The 13328-nt window shown below is 42.2% G+C and overlaps 1 protein-coding gene across 2 annotated transcripts in view; it reads left to right on the plus strand.

The window, feature by feature from the left end:
- Nucleotides 1-13328, plus strand: part of FAM81B (family with sequence similarity 81 member B) — a 55934-nt gene extending 42606 nt beyond the window's left edge. The window contains exons 7-9 of one of the 2 annotated variants that reach the window (XM_045020309.1): nt 972-1107; nt 6423-6615; nt 10983-13326. In XM_045020309.1, the coding sequence (XP_044876244.1) occupies nt 972-1107; nt 6423-6615; nt 10983-11116 (463 nt within the window). In that variant the 3' untranslated portion in view covers nt 11117-13326. Of the gene's footprint in view, nt 1-971; nt 1108-6422; nt 6616-10982 lie in introns of both variants that reach the window. The other variant, XM_045020311.1, reaches the window with a different exon arrangement.

Genomic DNA, 13328 nt, shown 5'->3' on the forward strand with positions numbered 1-13328 from the left:
TTCAGGATGATATTTGTACTTTATTAGAATTACAAGTAAATGTGCCTTTCAGGAATGCTTAGTTATAAACTTCTGTTTTATATTTGACTGAGGCACAAAGATGCCCAGCTGGTTTGCCCCAAAGCTGTGCACTTACTCAGCAGTACCGCTCAAATTAGAATTCTAGGAGTCAATGTTTACAGGAGAACAAATATGTCAAAATTAGCATAGAAAATAATATTTTCTAACACTTTAAGGTCAGATCACCCACAAAAGCTTGGAAATTTACATTTATAACTGAAACTTGGTCCTAAAATCATCTCTGTAATAGGTCTCACAATGTACATTATATCACATGTTGCAGCATAAAAAGAACAGTCTAAATCACACAGCCCCCTCTACCTAGAGGCTGTTCACAGCTCTGATTTCTGAGCGGTTGTGAGCCTCAATCCCACCCCGGGCCTGCTCTCTACTCCCAGGATCCTATATTTTGATCACTCTACAATGTAAGACCCTTCTCTTTGTGCAAGACCCTCCCACTCCTTTGTCTGCTTTCTGGACTTTATTCTGTGTCTTTTGGGAGACTTCCAGACTTCCATCTGCCCCCAAGGCAAACTGGTCTCCTTGTACACTCTCAAGCTTCTATTCTGTCTTTTCATGTTTCCATTTCCATTTCCAGCTCAGCCCTGACTTTGCTGCCCTTCCTGGTGCCAACAATATAGGGTATGCTCAGCCTGATACTGTAGTGATCCCGTTGGATCCCTGGTACGACCAGAAATGGAACCAATCCATTTCAAGAGTAAATTTGATTGGAATGGGAAAATAAACTATTATGCATATTCACTTCTCCAATCTTCTCCCCCAGATGACAATGTGCATCAGAACTAAGCCAGCCGGACGTGTTAAAAACAATTTACTCAAGTGACTAAGATTTCACATAACAGACTAAAACTCAGGTTTATTACTAAAAGATTAATCCTTATTATTATTAGGGTGAATAGTCTTCTAAATGACCTCCAGGATCAAATTCAGGACCAACGAAAGTGGACAGAAACCCAGCTGAGGCGATCTGAACAAGAACAAGCCTACAATACAAATCAATTTCTTAATGCAATAAAGGAGAGACTGGTAAGATGTTTTATAATCCCACACTGATGAAATCTATATTGATTTCTAGACCTCCCACAACTAATTACAAGAGAAACCCCAAAGATTTTTTATTCCAAGATGCAAAGCCAAAAAAAAAAAATCCAAAACAAACTGCTAAACCCTTAAGCCCCAGAAGCATAACTCTGTCAGTAAAATGACTGAAGAATGGAAATGGACTGGTAATGCAATATAAAATATTTTGTCTCTATGGTGTCAATTCAAATCCAGCTCACAGTGGTACCAGATGAAATTAATGGGCAGCAGTTTGAAACAAATACGGGGAAGAAGTTCTTCACACAGCGCACAGTCAACCTGTGGAACCCCTTGCCTGAGAAGGTTGTGAAAGGCTAGGACTATAACAGGGTTTAAAAGAGAACTGGATAAATTCATGGAGGTTAAGTCCATAAATGGCTATTAGCCAGGATGGGTAAGGAATGGTGTCCCTAGCATCTGTTTGTCAGAGGGTAGAGGTGGATGGCAGGAGAGAGATCACTTGATCATTACGTGTTAGGTTCACTCCCTCTGGGGCACCTGCCATTGGCCGCTGTCGGTAGACAGGATACTGGGCTAGATGGACCTTTGCTCTGACCCAGTACAACTGTTCTTATGTTATGTTCTTATGTGGTACTGACCAAAAGCTACCATCTGATGACTGCTTAATGGTCTATGTGCTTGGTGGTTTAAGTCTATTTTCCATTGGACATTTGTCCACATCACAAAAACCACCACAACATTTGGCATCCTCAGACATTCTCATCAGAGAAACCAAGGACCAAATGGCCAAGGGCATTCTACACAAGTGGTACCTGACAGCCAGAGCTGAGACGTATGGCTGGAGCAGAATGGAGAAGCTCATGCTGTTCCCATCCATGCTGAACCTATGAATAAACGGAGGACTCCAGCTATCTCATACTTGCTCCTTCAATGAGCACCGTATTCAGACGAAGCATTTTAGAAAGTTAAACACATTCCTTCCTCCCTATCATCTTAGAAATAGCTGAAGAACTTCAGTGTTTAAAGCTTCAAAATGGTTAGGTAAAACAAACAAATTCTTCCACCTGAAGTCTAGAAAAATATTTTTCCAGAAATCACCCTTTCAGCAGAGCCCCCGGAAGACAAGAGGCAAGGGGGAGGAAACACAGTAAATAAAACTGAAGAATGCAGAGAGGATGAAAGGAGTGAGAAACAGAAAGGGAGAGAAAGGGTTGCAGACTGAGGAGACTATGAAAGATGAGCAAAGAGATAGAACAGATGCAGAGAAGAGAAGGCTTGCAGGAGTGATAGTAGAAGCCCTGGTAATGCAGTGCTCAACAAATCAATTTTTCATTTTGTGCAATATTTGGGGTCAGTACATTCAAAATTACTACCAAGATATACAATAGACAATGTCCTTCTATGAACTGGAATATTCACCTGAGAACACATGCAGTACATTTTATTTAGATATTCCTTTAACTCTGGATTCTGTGCCCCCTCAGCAAGGACTGAGTCATAGTTCACCCAACCATACCAGCACTCTCCTGTCAATGGTAAACTGCCCACAGTTCAAAGTACCAAAATTCACATCCTGAATTTATACACTTTTACTTTGAGCTCAGGCACCAAAGGTCTAGAGCCACTTTGATTGTGTAAGGCACTGAAGCATTCTTAAGTATAAGTTCTTAGCTCTAGAAAAATCCCTGTTCTCAGGGTCAGGAAATGGAGGTTTATTTTGTTAGACTGATGAATCAAACTTCTAGCATAACATCCTTCCAGCTGCATTAAGGATTCTTTCTTTGCATCCCAAGAATAGTTCTGGAAAGAATGCAATATATTTAGCAAACTTCTTCCTTTGGTTCTTACGAACACAAGTCTCAAAGATCTCTAGTGCACATTTAAAATCACATAGATGATTTATAGGATGTACAAAATTTGTCTATACAGAATTTCATAAACATGTTTCAGTTCAGAACCTACATCTTACCAAATGTAAAATTTCATAGGAATAAGGGCTGTCAAGCAATTAAAAAATTAATCACGATTAATCGTGCGATTAATTGCACTGTTAAACAATAGAATACTATTTATATAAATATTTTGGATGTTTTCCACATTTGCAAATATATTGACTTCAATTACAACACAATACAAACTGTACAGTGCTCACTTTATATTTTTATTATAAATATTTGCACTGTAAAAATGTTTCAATTCACTTAATACAAGAACTGTAGTGCAATCTCTTTATCATGAAAGTTGAACTTAGAAATGTATAATTATGTACAAAAAATAACTGCATTCGGAAAGAAAACAATGTAATACTTTAGAGCCTACAAGTCCACTCAGACTTATTACTTGTTCAGCCAATCGCTCAGACAAATAAGTTTGGTTACAATTTGCAGGAGATAATACTGCCCACTTCTTGTTTACAATGTCACCTGAAAGCGAGAACAGGCATTCACATGGCATTGTTGTAGCCGGAGTTGCAAGATATTTATGTGCCAGATGTGCTAAAGATTCATATGTCCCTTTATGCTTTAACCATCATTCCAGAGGACATGTCCATGCTGATGACGGGTTCTGCTTGATAATGATCCAGAGCAGTGCAGAGCGATGCATGTTCATTTCATCCTCTGAGTAGATGCTACCAGCATCTTGGTGGTTAGGGTTCTGTAGTTTCTGCATTGGAGTGTTACTCTTTTAAGACTACTGAAAGCATGTTCCACGTCTCGTCCCTCTCAGATTTTGGAAGGCACTTCAGATTCTTAAACCTTGGGTCAAGTGCTGCAGCTGTCTTTAGAAATCTTAGAAACCTTCTTTGTATTTTGTCAAATCTGCAGTGAAAATGTTCTTAAAATGAACAACATGCTGGGTCATCATCCGAGACTGCTATAACATGAAATAAATGGCAGAATTCACGTAAAACAGAGCAGAAGACATACAATTCTCCCTGAAAGAGTTCAGTCATAAGTTTAATGAATGCATTATATTTTTAATGAGCATCATGAGCATGGAAGCATGTCCTCTGGAATGGTGGCCAAAATATGAAGGGGCATATGAATGTTTAGCATATCTGGCACGTAAATACCTTGCAGTGCTGGCTACAAAAGTGCCATGTGAATGTCTGTTCTCACTTTCAGGTGACATTGTAAATAATAAGAGGGCAGCATTATCTCCTGTAAATGTAAACAAATTTGTTTGTCTTAGCAATTGGCTGAACAAGAAGTAGGACTCAATGGACTTGTAGGCTCTAACAGTTTGCATTGTTTTGAGTGCAGTTATGTAACAAAAAAAATTGACATTTTGTAAGTTGTACTTTCATAATAAAGAGATTGCACTACAGTACTTGTCTGAGGTGAATTGAAAAATACTATTTCTTTTGTTTATCACTTTTACAGTGCAAATATTTGTACAGTGCAAATTATTGTAAAAATAATAAAGTGAGCACTGTACACTTGTATTCCATGTTGTAATTGAAATAAATATATTTGAAAATGTAGAAAAACATCCAAAATATTGAATAAATTTCAATTGGTATTCTATTGTTAAAAGTGCAATTAAAACTACGATTAATCATGATTAATTTTTTAATTGCAATTAATTTTTTTGAGTTAATCATTAGAGTTAACTGCAACTAAGCAACAGCCCTAATAGGAATAATTGGGAATTGATACTTGAGTAATACATTTTAATTAGTTCTTTTAAAGCCTGGAAAGCTTTTTTGGCCTTTTGATAAATACACTACATCCTGCTGCAGGGTTCAATATCAAATACATTATGATTCTCAGCAGCAGGTATGAGCTTGGGTGTGCAATAAAGAAGACACTGAAAATATTTCCAGCCCTATAAAACACAGCAGCTTTGAGGTATTATTTGCTGCCTCTGATACTAGGTTTTTCATGGGTGTTTTGCAGACAAGACACCTATATGCAGTGCTATTTTCTCTGTAGAGAGAGATTGTATGAAAGTTGTGCCAAAACATACAGCGTTAGCATTAGCTGAGCTCGCAGCACTATTTTTTGACTAGAAGAAATAAGGTAGAGCAGATTTACATACACACTTACTTTGGATTAGCCAAACTGTCCACTGGCTATTACTGCTGCTTCATGAAAACACAGCTGGAAATGCAGTTGTCTGGGTGGGACTTAGAGGAATCTTCAAAGCAGAACCTCAACAGCAGTGTATATGGGAGGATGGAGCATTCAAAGCTACTCACTAAAGTTCAGAGCATATCTCTGTGGGGGTACTTGACACAAATCAGGATCAGGCCGTAACTGCTAAGCCAACCGTTATGTCCTGTTGTCCAGGCGCCACACATTTTAAAGCAGAGAGAGGATACAATTGCTTACTCTTCACTCATGTGACATATAGAAGCTGTATGAACTTGAGCATAGATTAGGCTCGAAGTTTACATGCTATAGGATCTGCTGTTTAATGAGTGCAGAACAGCCGTAGATTATTCTGGGAGATGACTCACTTCATCAGCCACCTGTATATAATTTCAATATTTGTACATGCAAAGAGATTGTTTAAACCAATACACTGAACTCTAGTTAGGTTTCAACAACACTGCTATGTTTGTAAACATTTTAATTTAGAGGCAAATCCTGCCACTGCCTCTTCAGCCTTGCAGGGTCCCCTGGCAGCAGAAACATGCCGTTCTGCTGTGTAAGACCAGGGGGTGCTGACTATAGTGTGACACAGAGCTCTGAGCTACAAGGGCTCCCTGTACTGCAGTGTGCAGAGCAAGGGGGAGTTGGCGGAGGGCAGCCACAAAACCCCTCCCTTCAAAGCCTTCAAAGGCTTCAAAGCCTTCAAAGGCTACTGCAGCCAGTAAGCTTGTATATGGGAAAGGATTTCTCTCCAGCCCCTAATTGTACATCTACTTCAGCTCTAGCCTGGCTATTCATGCTGGGCACTGGTCTCTGGATTTTCTAGGAAGCTTTGTGTAAGAAAAGCACATTAACAGAAAGCTGCACTGGAGTGTGAATTAGTTTCTAATAATTTATTCCAAGGTGAAACATGGACTAAATCACTGTTTTTTTTAAAAATGCCCTGCACCAGCCTCCATTCCACCCTGTCTCACCCCCTGAATCTTGGGGAGGGAGGTGATGGAGAGTTGGAGGACATCCTGCAAGGGTATAAGGCTCCAGCAGCATTTATTTAGTTAATATAATGCCTCACAGTCTACACCGCTATTTATACTCATGTTCGGTGGGTGTGCAGTGTATGTACTCTATAGACTGCCATAAGTGTAGACCTAGCCTTATTGACTTTGGTATTTATGTGATGTTCACATGATATCTATTTAAAAGGAAGCAGCAGAAAAGAAACTGGAAGAAAACGTGCACCTCTCGCTAAAGCTAGAGAGTACCAATAAACCACAGCAATATGAAATGGTGCTGAGCCAGGTGAAAAAATATGAAAATAAACTGCATGCAAGAATTACTAGATTTGAAAGACAGATCTGGAATGAGCTGGAGGAAATCCAGAATGAATATAGATCAGGTAAGAAGGGTTTATTTGTTATATTTGTACAGGATTGTAACATGCTTTCTTAGAAAGTGCTTCCTAGTCAAATGGGAACAATATCAAAACATGCCTTTCTTCCTCAGTCCCATATAACTATTTTTCAAATAGTTTTTCCTCACTGCCTGTCACTGCTGACAGACATTATATTAGCCCACCACAATCCAGTACTCCAGTTTCCTTTTCCCATGGTGACTTTCCTTTAGTAGCTTGTATCCTGAGACCTGAACCTGGTTTCCAAACTCAGCCTTAGGGACTGCATCTAATGGTGAGAATCCTTTCTTCCATCATCAGCTAATCAGGAGGCTGCAGCCTTTCCATTTGCACAAGAACCTTGTTACTGAGATCTTTGCTTGATGATGTATAGCTGTGTATATTTTCACCTAAGGTAGCAGAGAACAAGGTCCTTCTGAAGTTTCAACTTGCTACAAAGAGTGGCACAATACAAATATGTAAACTGATAATTAGATTAAACAGGCAGACACACACATACCCGTTGATTGTGTTCTATGATGAATGCTAGTGACATCCAACAGTGTACTTGCAGACCAAATTCTAACCTAGTCGTGTTCTACCAAGACCATCACAGATTTGGACTTGGCTATCTTAAAGACCATGCTACCATCCACAACCTGGGAAGACAGGATCTAGAAGGATGACGCTATCAGAAAATTCCTGAATTAAAAAATGCAGATGCTGGAGGATGAGCATTCTTAGCAGCAAGTCCTTGGTTGCTGATCTTTGTGTCAGAGATAATCAGGCTAAGCCCAAATCCAGCCATGTTCAGATCAAAATGCCCCAACCCAGCTTTTCTGTAAACACTTCCTCAGTAACTCTTTCTTTCCTAACTATCTGGTGGGGATGACAAGAAATAAGAAGAGCAAGAAGGAGAACGGGTATGGAGAAACACAAGAAGAAAGAGCACTTTCTTTGTAATGTTTATGCTGTCCCAATAGCTGCTATTGGTGCTTATACAGTGTATAAGCTGAGATATCTTGGAAATGTCTGAAATATGAGAGAGATCTGTTTGGATTTTTATAACTTTAAATACTCTGCAATTACTTGCTTAAATCATATCTGAAGAGTTGCATTGATCAAATGAACTCCCTATTAAACAACAGTTTCAAAACAAAAAAGAAAAAGTGACAGTCTGACATGTTGCCATGTAGACACTTTATTTTTAAGAGGCCGGTTAGCTGGAAACTATGGTTAAGATGTTAATTAGCAAGAAAATCAAACATCTGTTCTGACAACTTGGGCAAACATCAGTTAGTTTGCAATTTGAGAGATCCTGTAGTTTGCAAACAGGGATGGATAAATCTTCTAACTGTTCAAAACCTTCCAGTCTCTGGTTAGCCACATTACAATTAAACATTGTTGATTTTGAAAAAAGCTGGTATGCTTGGAAGTTTGTCTATTTCAGAAATGATGGAACCTATCAACTCTAACCTCTTTCTTTATACATTTACTTAGGGACTGTAACAGGTGGGTCCGGGGCTCAACCCTCTGAGGGGAGGAGGGGAGCCACACCGGCCCACTTTTCTCATGGGGGCTCTGTCCTGTCCCTTTAAGGCTAGGCAATAAAGACAGAGTCAGTTGGGGCTCAGGCCTTTTGCTGCCAGGCTGAGCTGTAAGTAGTACAAACAGTCTAGAAAGGGCCCAGGCCCTCTGGTGCAGGGGCTGGGCGGCAAACAGTCTAGAAAGGGCCCAGGCCCTCTGGTGCAGGGGCTGGGCGGCAAACAGTCTAGAAAGGGCCCAGGCCCTCTGGTGCAGGGGCTGGGCGGCAAGCAGTCTAGAAAGGGCCCAGGCCCTCTGGTGCAGGGGCTGGGCGGCAAGCAGTCTAGAAAGGGCCCAGGCCCTTGCTGGGCTGCAAGCAGTATAGGAGCTCAGGCCTCCTGTAGCAGGCTGAGCAGTTTGGTGAGGGGGATAACTGCCACCCGTGAGTGGGGTGGCAGGGGGGACACAGGCCCACGCACTCCACTGTGTCCCGGCCCGGGGCCCTAGGCAGCGGTCGTTACCGCTGACGGTCAGTGGGGATCCTGACCACAACACACTGACATGGGTATTGTCTGATCAGTAGCCTGACTGAGGTCAGCTGCCCCCGGGCCACTTCCAATGTCCCCCTCTTGTCCTACCTGGTCCACGGCGTCTGGTCCCGGGAAGTCCCACTGCATGGGCTCCTCACAACCCGGGCTGAGGGGTAGATCGGGTAGTTCCCCGGGGAAGTCCGGCCAATCCTGCTCCGGGGGTTCCTCGGGGTAACAGCACGGTAGCGGGGAAGTTCCTACGGGCTCCTCATCGTAGGTGGCGCGGGGAAGCTCCGGCAGATCTTCCCAGTAGTGAGGTGGGGTGCTCTCCGGCCAGTCCAGGCAGCTGTCCGGGGCTCCAGCGGTTCCTCCGGTAGGAGCTCCCTCAGGCAGGTCTGCTCTCCCCGGTGGCTGGGCACTGACTGGGCTGGAAGGGCCGGCTTTTATCCTTCCGGGTCGCCGTCTGACCCTCTGAGGGGCGGGCTCACCACTCTGTAGCCCCGCCCCTTCCTGTGTCCGGGGCTCAACCCTCTCCGGGGAGGAGGGGAGCCACACCGGCCTGCTACAGGGACATATAAGGCCCTCGTAACAGTAGTATCTGAGCTCCCCCTTTTCCTGTCTCAAAAATGCATGTATGATTTCCATCAAAACTATCTATCTTTTTATTCTTAGTGATACCATACAGTGTATTATAAAGTAGTGAATACTTCCAAGACTAACTCACCTTCAGAATTGTTCTCAGTGTTGGATTTCTTGGCATGAACTCCACTACCTGCAGGGGACACACCAAAGCTAAAAGTTTAGCATCCAGTTGCTTAAAATGAAATAATTGTATGTATCCCAACTTGAACTATATTCACTGTCTGACATTGCCATCTATTAACAGATGAGTTGTCTGAGTCAGACACCAGCCCTACAGCAACCCTGTCTGTGATGGAGCACACCCCCATCTCAATCAGAAGAAGGCTAACATGCTCCTCTGGGCTCAATCCTTATCAAATAGACATGGCTGCACAGCCTTCTGTGCAAGTTGGAGAAAGCAAGCTTAAAAAGGAGAGCTGGTCTAGGGTGACCAGATGTCCTGATTTTATAGGGACAGTCCCAATATTCGGGGCTTTTTCTTATATAGGCTCCTATTGCACACACACACCCTCACCTCCCATCCCCATCCGGATTTTTCACACTTGCTATCTGGTCACTTCAAGCTGGTTACAGGAAGGGGTGGCAACCAGAAGGGAAGGAGCTGAAAGAGAAACACCTGACTAACTGCTACTCCCCCAAGACTTACCACAACCCCAAAAGACTTTAGAAAGAGGGAAAGGGCTTTGAAGCTGCCTGACCGGTGAGCCCTGAGAAAGGCTATGCCTACTTTACAGTGTTGCTGGCTAAAACTATCGGATTAGGTTCTACATCTGCAATTGATAGCATGTGGGATGACTGCTGCAGAGGCACCCAGCTCCCTTGACTTCAAGGGGGGGACCCTGTGCAAGTGCAGGGATCTCCTGACATGCTGTCACTTGCAGTAGCAATGCTCCCAGGGGTATGTAAATGTGATTAGAGAATTTCATGAGTCCAGAAGTAATGATAATAGAGTTACAAATCAGTTACTGGATAAACAGTGCATTAGTCATGCTTTTAACAGTGAAACTGCACAGCTGGAGAAAGGTAACTTCAATAACAAGCAGGACTTCATTTTTGTTAAGTTTTTGGACATGATATAGAATTCAATTTTCACACCCAATAAATGTGATGCAGGTTCTGGTACTATTGCTATAATTTGGGACAGGGCCGGCTCCAGACCCCAGCGTGCCAAGTGCGTGCTTGGGGCGGCGTGCCGCGGGAAGTAGGCAGGCGGCTCCGGTGGACCTCCTGCAGACGTGCCTGCGTAGGGTCCGTTGGTCCCGCAGCTCCGGTGGAGCATCCGCAGGCGTGCCTGCGGGAGGTCCACCGGAGCCGCGGGACCAGAGGACCCTCCGCAGGCACGTCTGCAGGTGGTCCACTGGAGCTGCGGGACCGGCGACCGCCAGAGCGCCCCCCGCGGCGTGCCACCCTGCTTGGGGCGGCGCAATTCCTAGAGCCGCCCCTGATTTGGGAGCACTGCCAGTATGTTTGAGGCTGCCCAGTACACAGGAAGACATGATTCCAATAACAAGGAGGTTATAATTTAAAATGCTAAAGCATCTCCATGACATGCAATAAAACAGATTAGATAGTTAGAATGGCTTTAATGGGTTTTAGATTAAATAGTAGCTAATTACTGCAGGGTTGCATAAAAGCCTTTGACCATCATTTAACTAAATATACCTATTTTTTCACCAGGATTTCAGTCCATTCATGAAGCTCTCAACTCACTCCAACAAATACAGATGACAAAACTGAAACTAGAAAAAAAGAAATTCCAGAAAGACATTAAAAAAATACGATGCAAGGTATCTGAACTTCAAGAAGACTGAAGCTTTTCCAACATTTGCAGTTGTTCTCTCAACCTGACAGTACTGTTGACTTAAAGACTGAAACAAAGAAAAATCTCATGTCTCCATAGCATGTTACTGTGATCCTTAAATCATATTTTATAGTAGAGCCTTCATAATCTAATGCAACACTAAAGAAAATCAGTTTTGGTGATTTTGTCTTGTTTTAATATGTTGAAGCAAGGTCAGTGGGGCAAGAAAATAAATATTAAGGACTGACAAATTTGAAAAGGATATTTCACAAAAAATTAGCTCTTATTTGGCGATTTTTAGGATCCACCTGTCCATTTAACTCCCTGAAATTCTTAAGCATAACAAGCTCACTTCTGGTCTGAAATATGCTGGATTTACACTGGTGCAACTAAAATCAAAATTAGGCCTAGTAAATTCTCCCAGTACTGCTCTATGCACATACATTAAGCCTATTAATATTAAATGGCAATTGAAGGAAGAATAGCAATCCAAGTTACATTCTCTCAGTCTCTCTAGAATATAGCAGAACATTTACTGCAATGTAACTTGGGTTGGAGAAAAAAAGAAGTTGAGTCATTCTATGCAGCTAAGGAAACTGGTGCAAGTGATAGGTCAAAGGCAAGATAATGATAATTTTTGCATTAAAAGAAATATGGTATCTATTTCCAAGGTGCTTTTCTGGTTCATGGAAAAAGGTGATGGTTATACCTAGGTTCTTGATTATTAAAGTGGGTAAATAAAATCTTAAATACATTTTTATCTGCTTCAACTTTAAAAAAAGAAACAACCCTGAAATAAGTTTCCCTTGTAATTCAGGTTCCAGGATTCTAAGGCACTAGTACACACTAAATTCCAGTCCCACTGACATCAGAGACAGTTTTGCCAGTGTTTGCAGGGGAAGAGGGGGGAGAATGACTACAATGCAGTTGTGGTAGATACTCCGCCCCACAACTGATAAATTCATTGTCTCTGAGCCTCTCTCCAGCAAATCAAATGGGACAGAACTCAGATAATCCTACTGGCTCTGGTTTTCCATGTTTGTCTAGGACAGCACACAGGGAAAAGTTCGTCAGGCAGGGGCCCAGCATAGCCTCTTTAACAGCATGGTTGATGAAGGGGCCTCAGTACAGATAACAGGAGAATCCAATTCAGTAACAAATATACTTTTCTTGCTGCAAAGAAACCTTCCTTTTCTATGGTATATGCAAAAAACTAGAATCACAACAGGAAATGGTGTAAAAACAAAAATAGTGCCCAATGTCAAATGCATTCCTTCTGTGTTTCAGTTTTGGTAAGTTTGACTCACATTGGGCCTTGCAGGTAGCACTCTTATGAGACAGGTGTCTGCACTTAACACTGTTCACTGCTCCCATCTTGGCAACCCTTTTAGATCACATCACTCTCTGTGTCACACGCTTTCAGGGAACAGCAGAAAATCTATAGTGCCACCTGGAATCCTAATATACTTCTACAGACCCTTACCCAGCTGTCTTCTGAACTCATCCTATAGGTCTTATGTTATTCCCTGCCTATGAAGGTGACACTACTAGGTGCCATAATGTTACTTGTATCAGCCATGAAGTTATGGCAAAATATAGATCCACTGAGGAATTTATTCCAAAGTAGCACATTATGTCACAGATGTTTGGATGGATCCAGAGCATCCTACACAGAGCCTAAACCTGACACAGGGGGAAGACCACGGCTGCAGGTGTGCAGACTCGCTTCTTTGTACTCTAGCATGAAGGCAGGCGTAATCTTGTCCAAAGTATTGATTTGCATTGTTACACTGCAAGTTTGAGACATAATTTAGAACTAAAATCTCATGTGAAATAAACGTATATGAGCTTCAGTATTGCTATTGTTGATTGGGCAGTCGTTGTGCAAAAAGACATGATCACAAGCTTCTAGTCACCTTTTCCTCATGATCAAATTTATACTCATCTTCGCATCCTGCCAAAGGTTCCTGGCTGTTCACAGCTCTTCCGCATTGGTTGGCTTTGTGGACGGCATATTAGTCTGGCCAGATGGCAAGGCAGGTAACAGAATTCAAGGCCCAATCTTGGAAGTTCATATCCAATAAAAATGTAGGACTGGGCCTTATGCTTTTAAAAAAAGAAATAGTTTGGGCTAAAATATTATTTTTACATGGCATTAAACCAAAAGATAGATTCCAGAGCTATAGTCAGCTCAGAGTATTTTGGAGTGTCAGATAAGCGTA

This window comes from Mauremys mutica, chromosome 6 (genome assembly GCF_020497125.1).
Source record: "Mauremys mutica isolate MM-2020 ecotype Southern chromosome 6, ASM2049712v1, whole genome shotgun sequence".
NCBI classification, from domain to species: Eukaryota; Metazoa; Chordata; order Testudines; family Geoemydidae; genus Mauremys; species Mauremys mutica.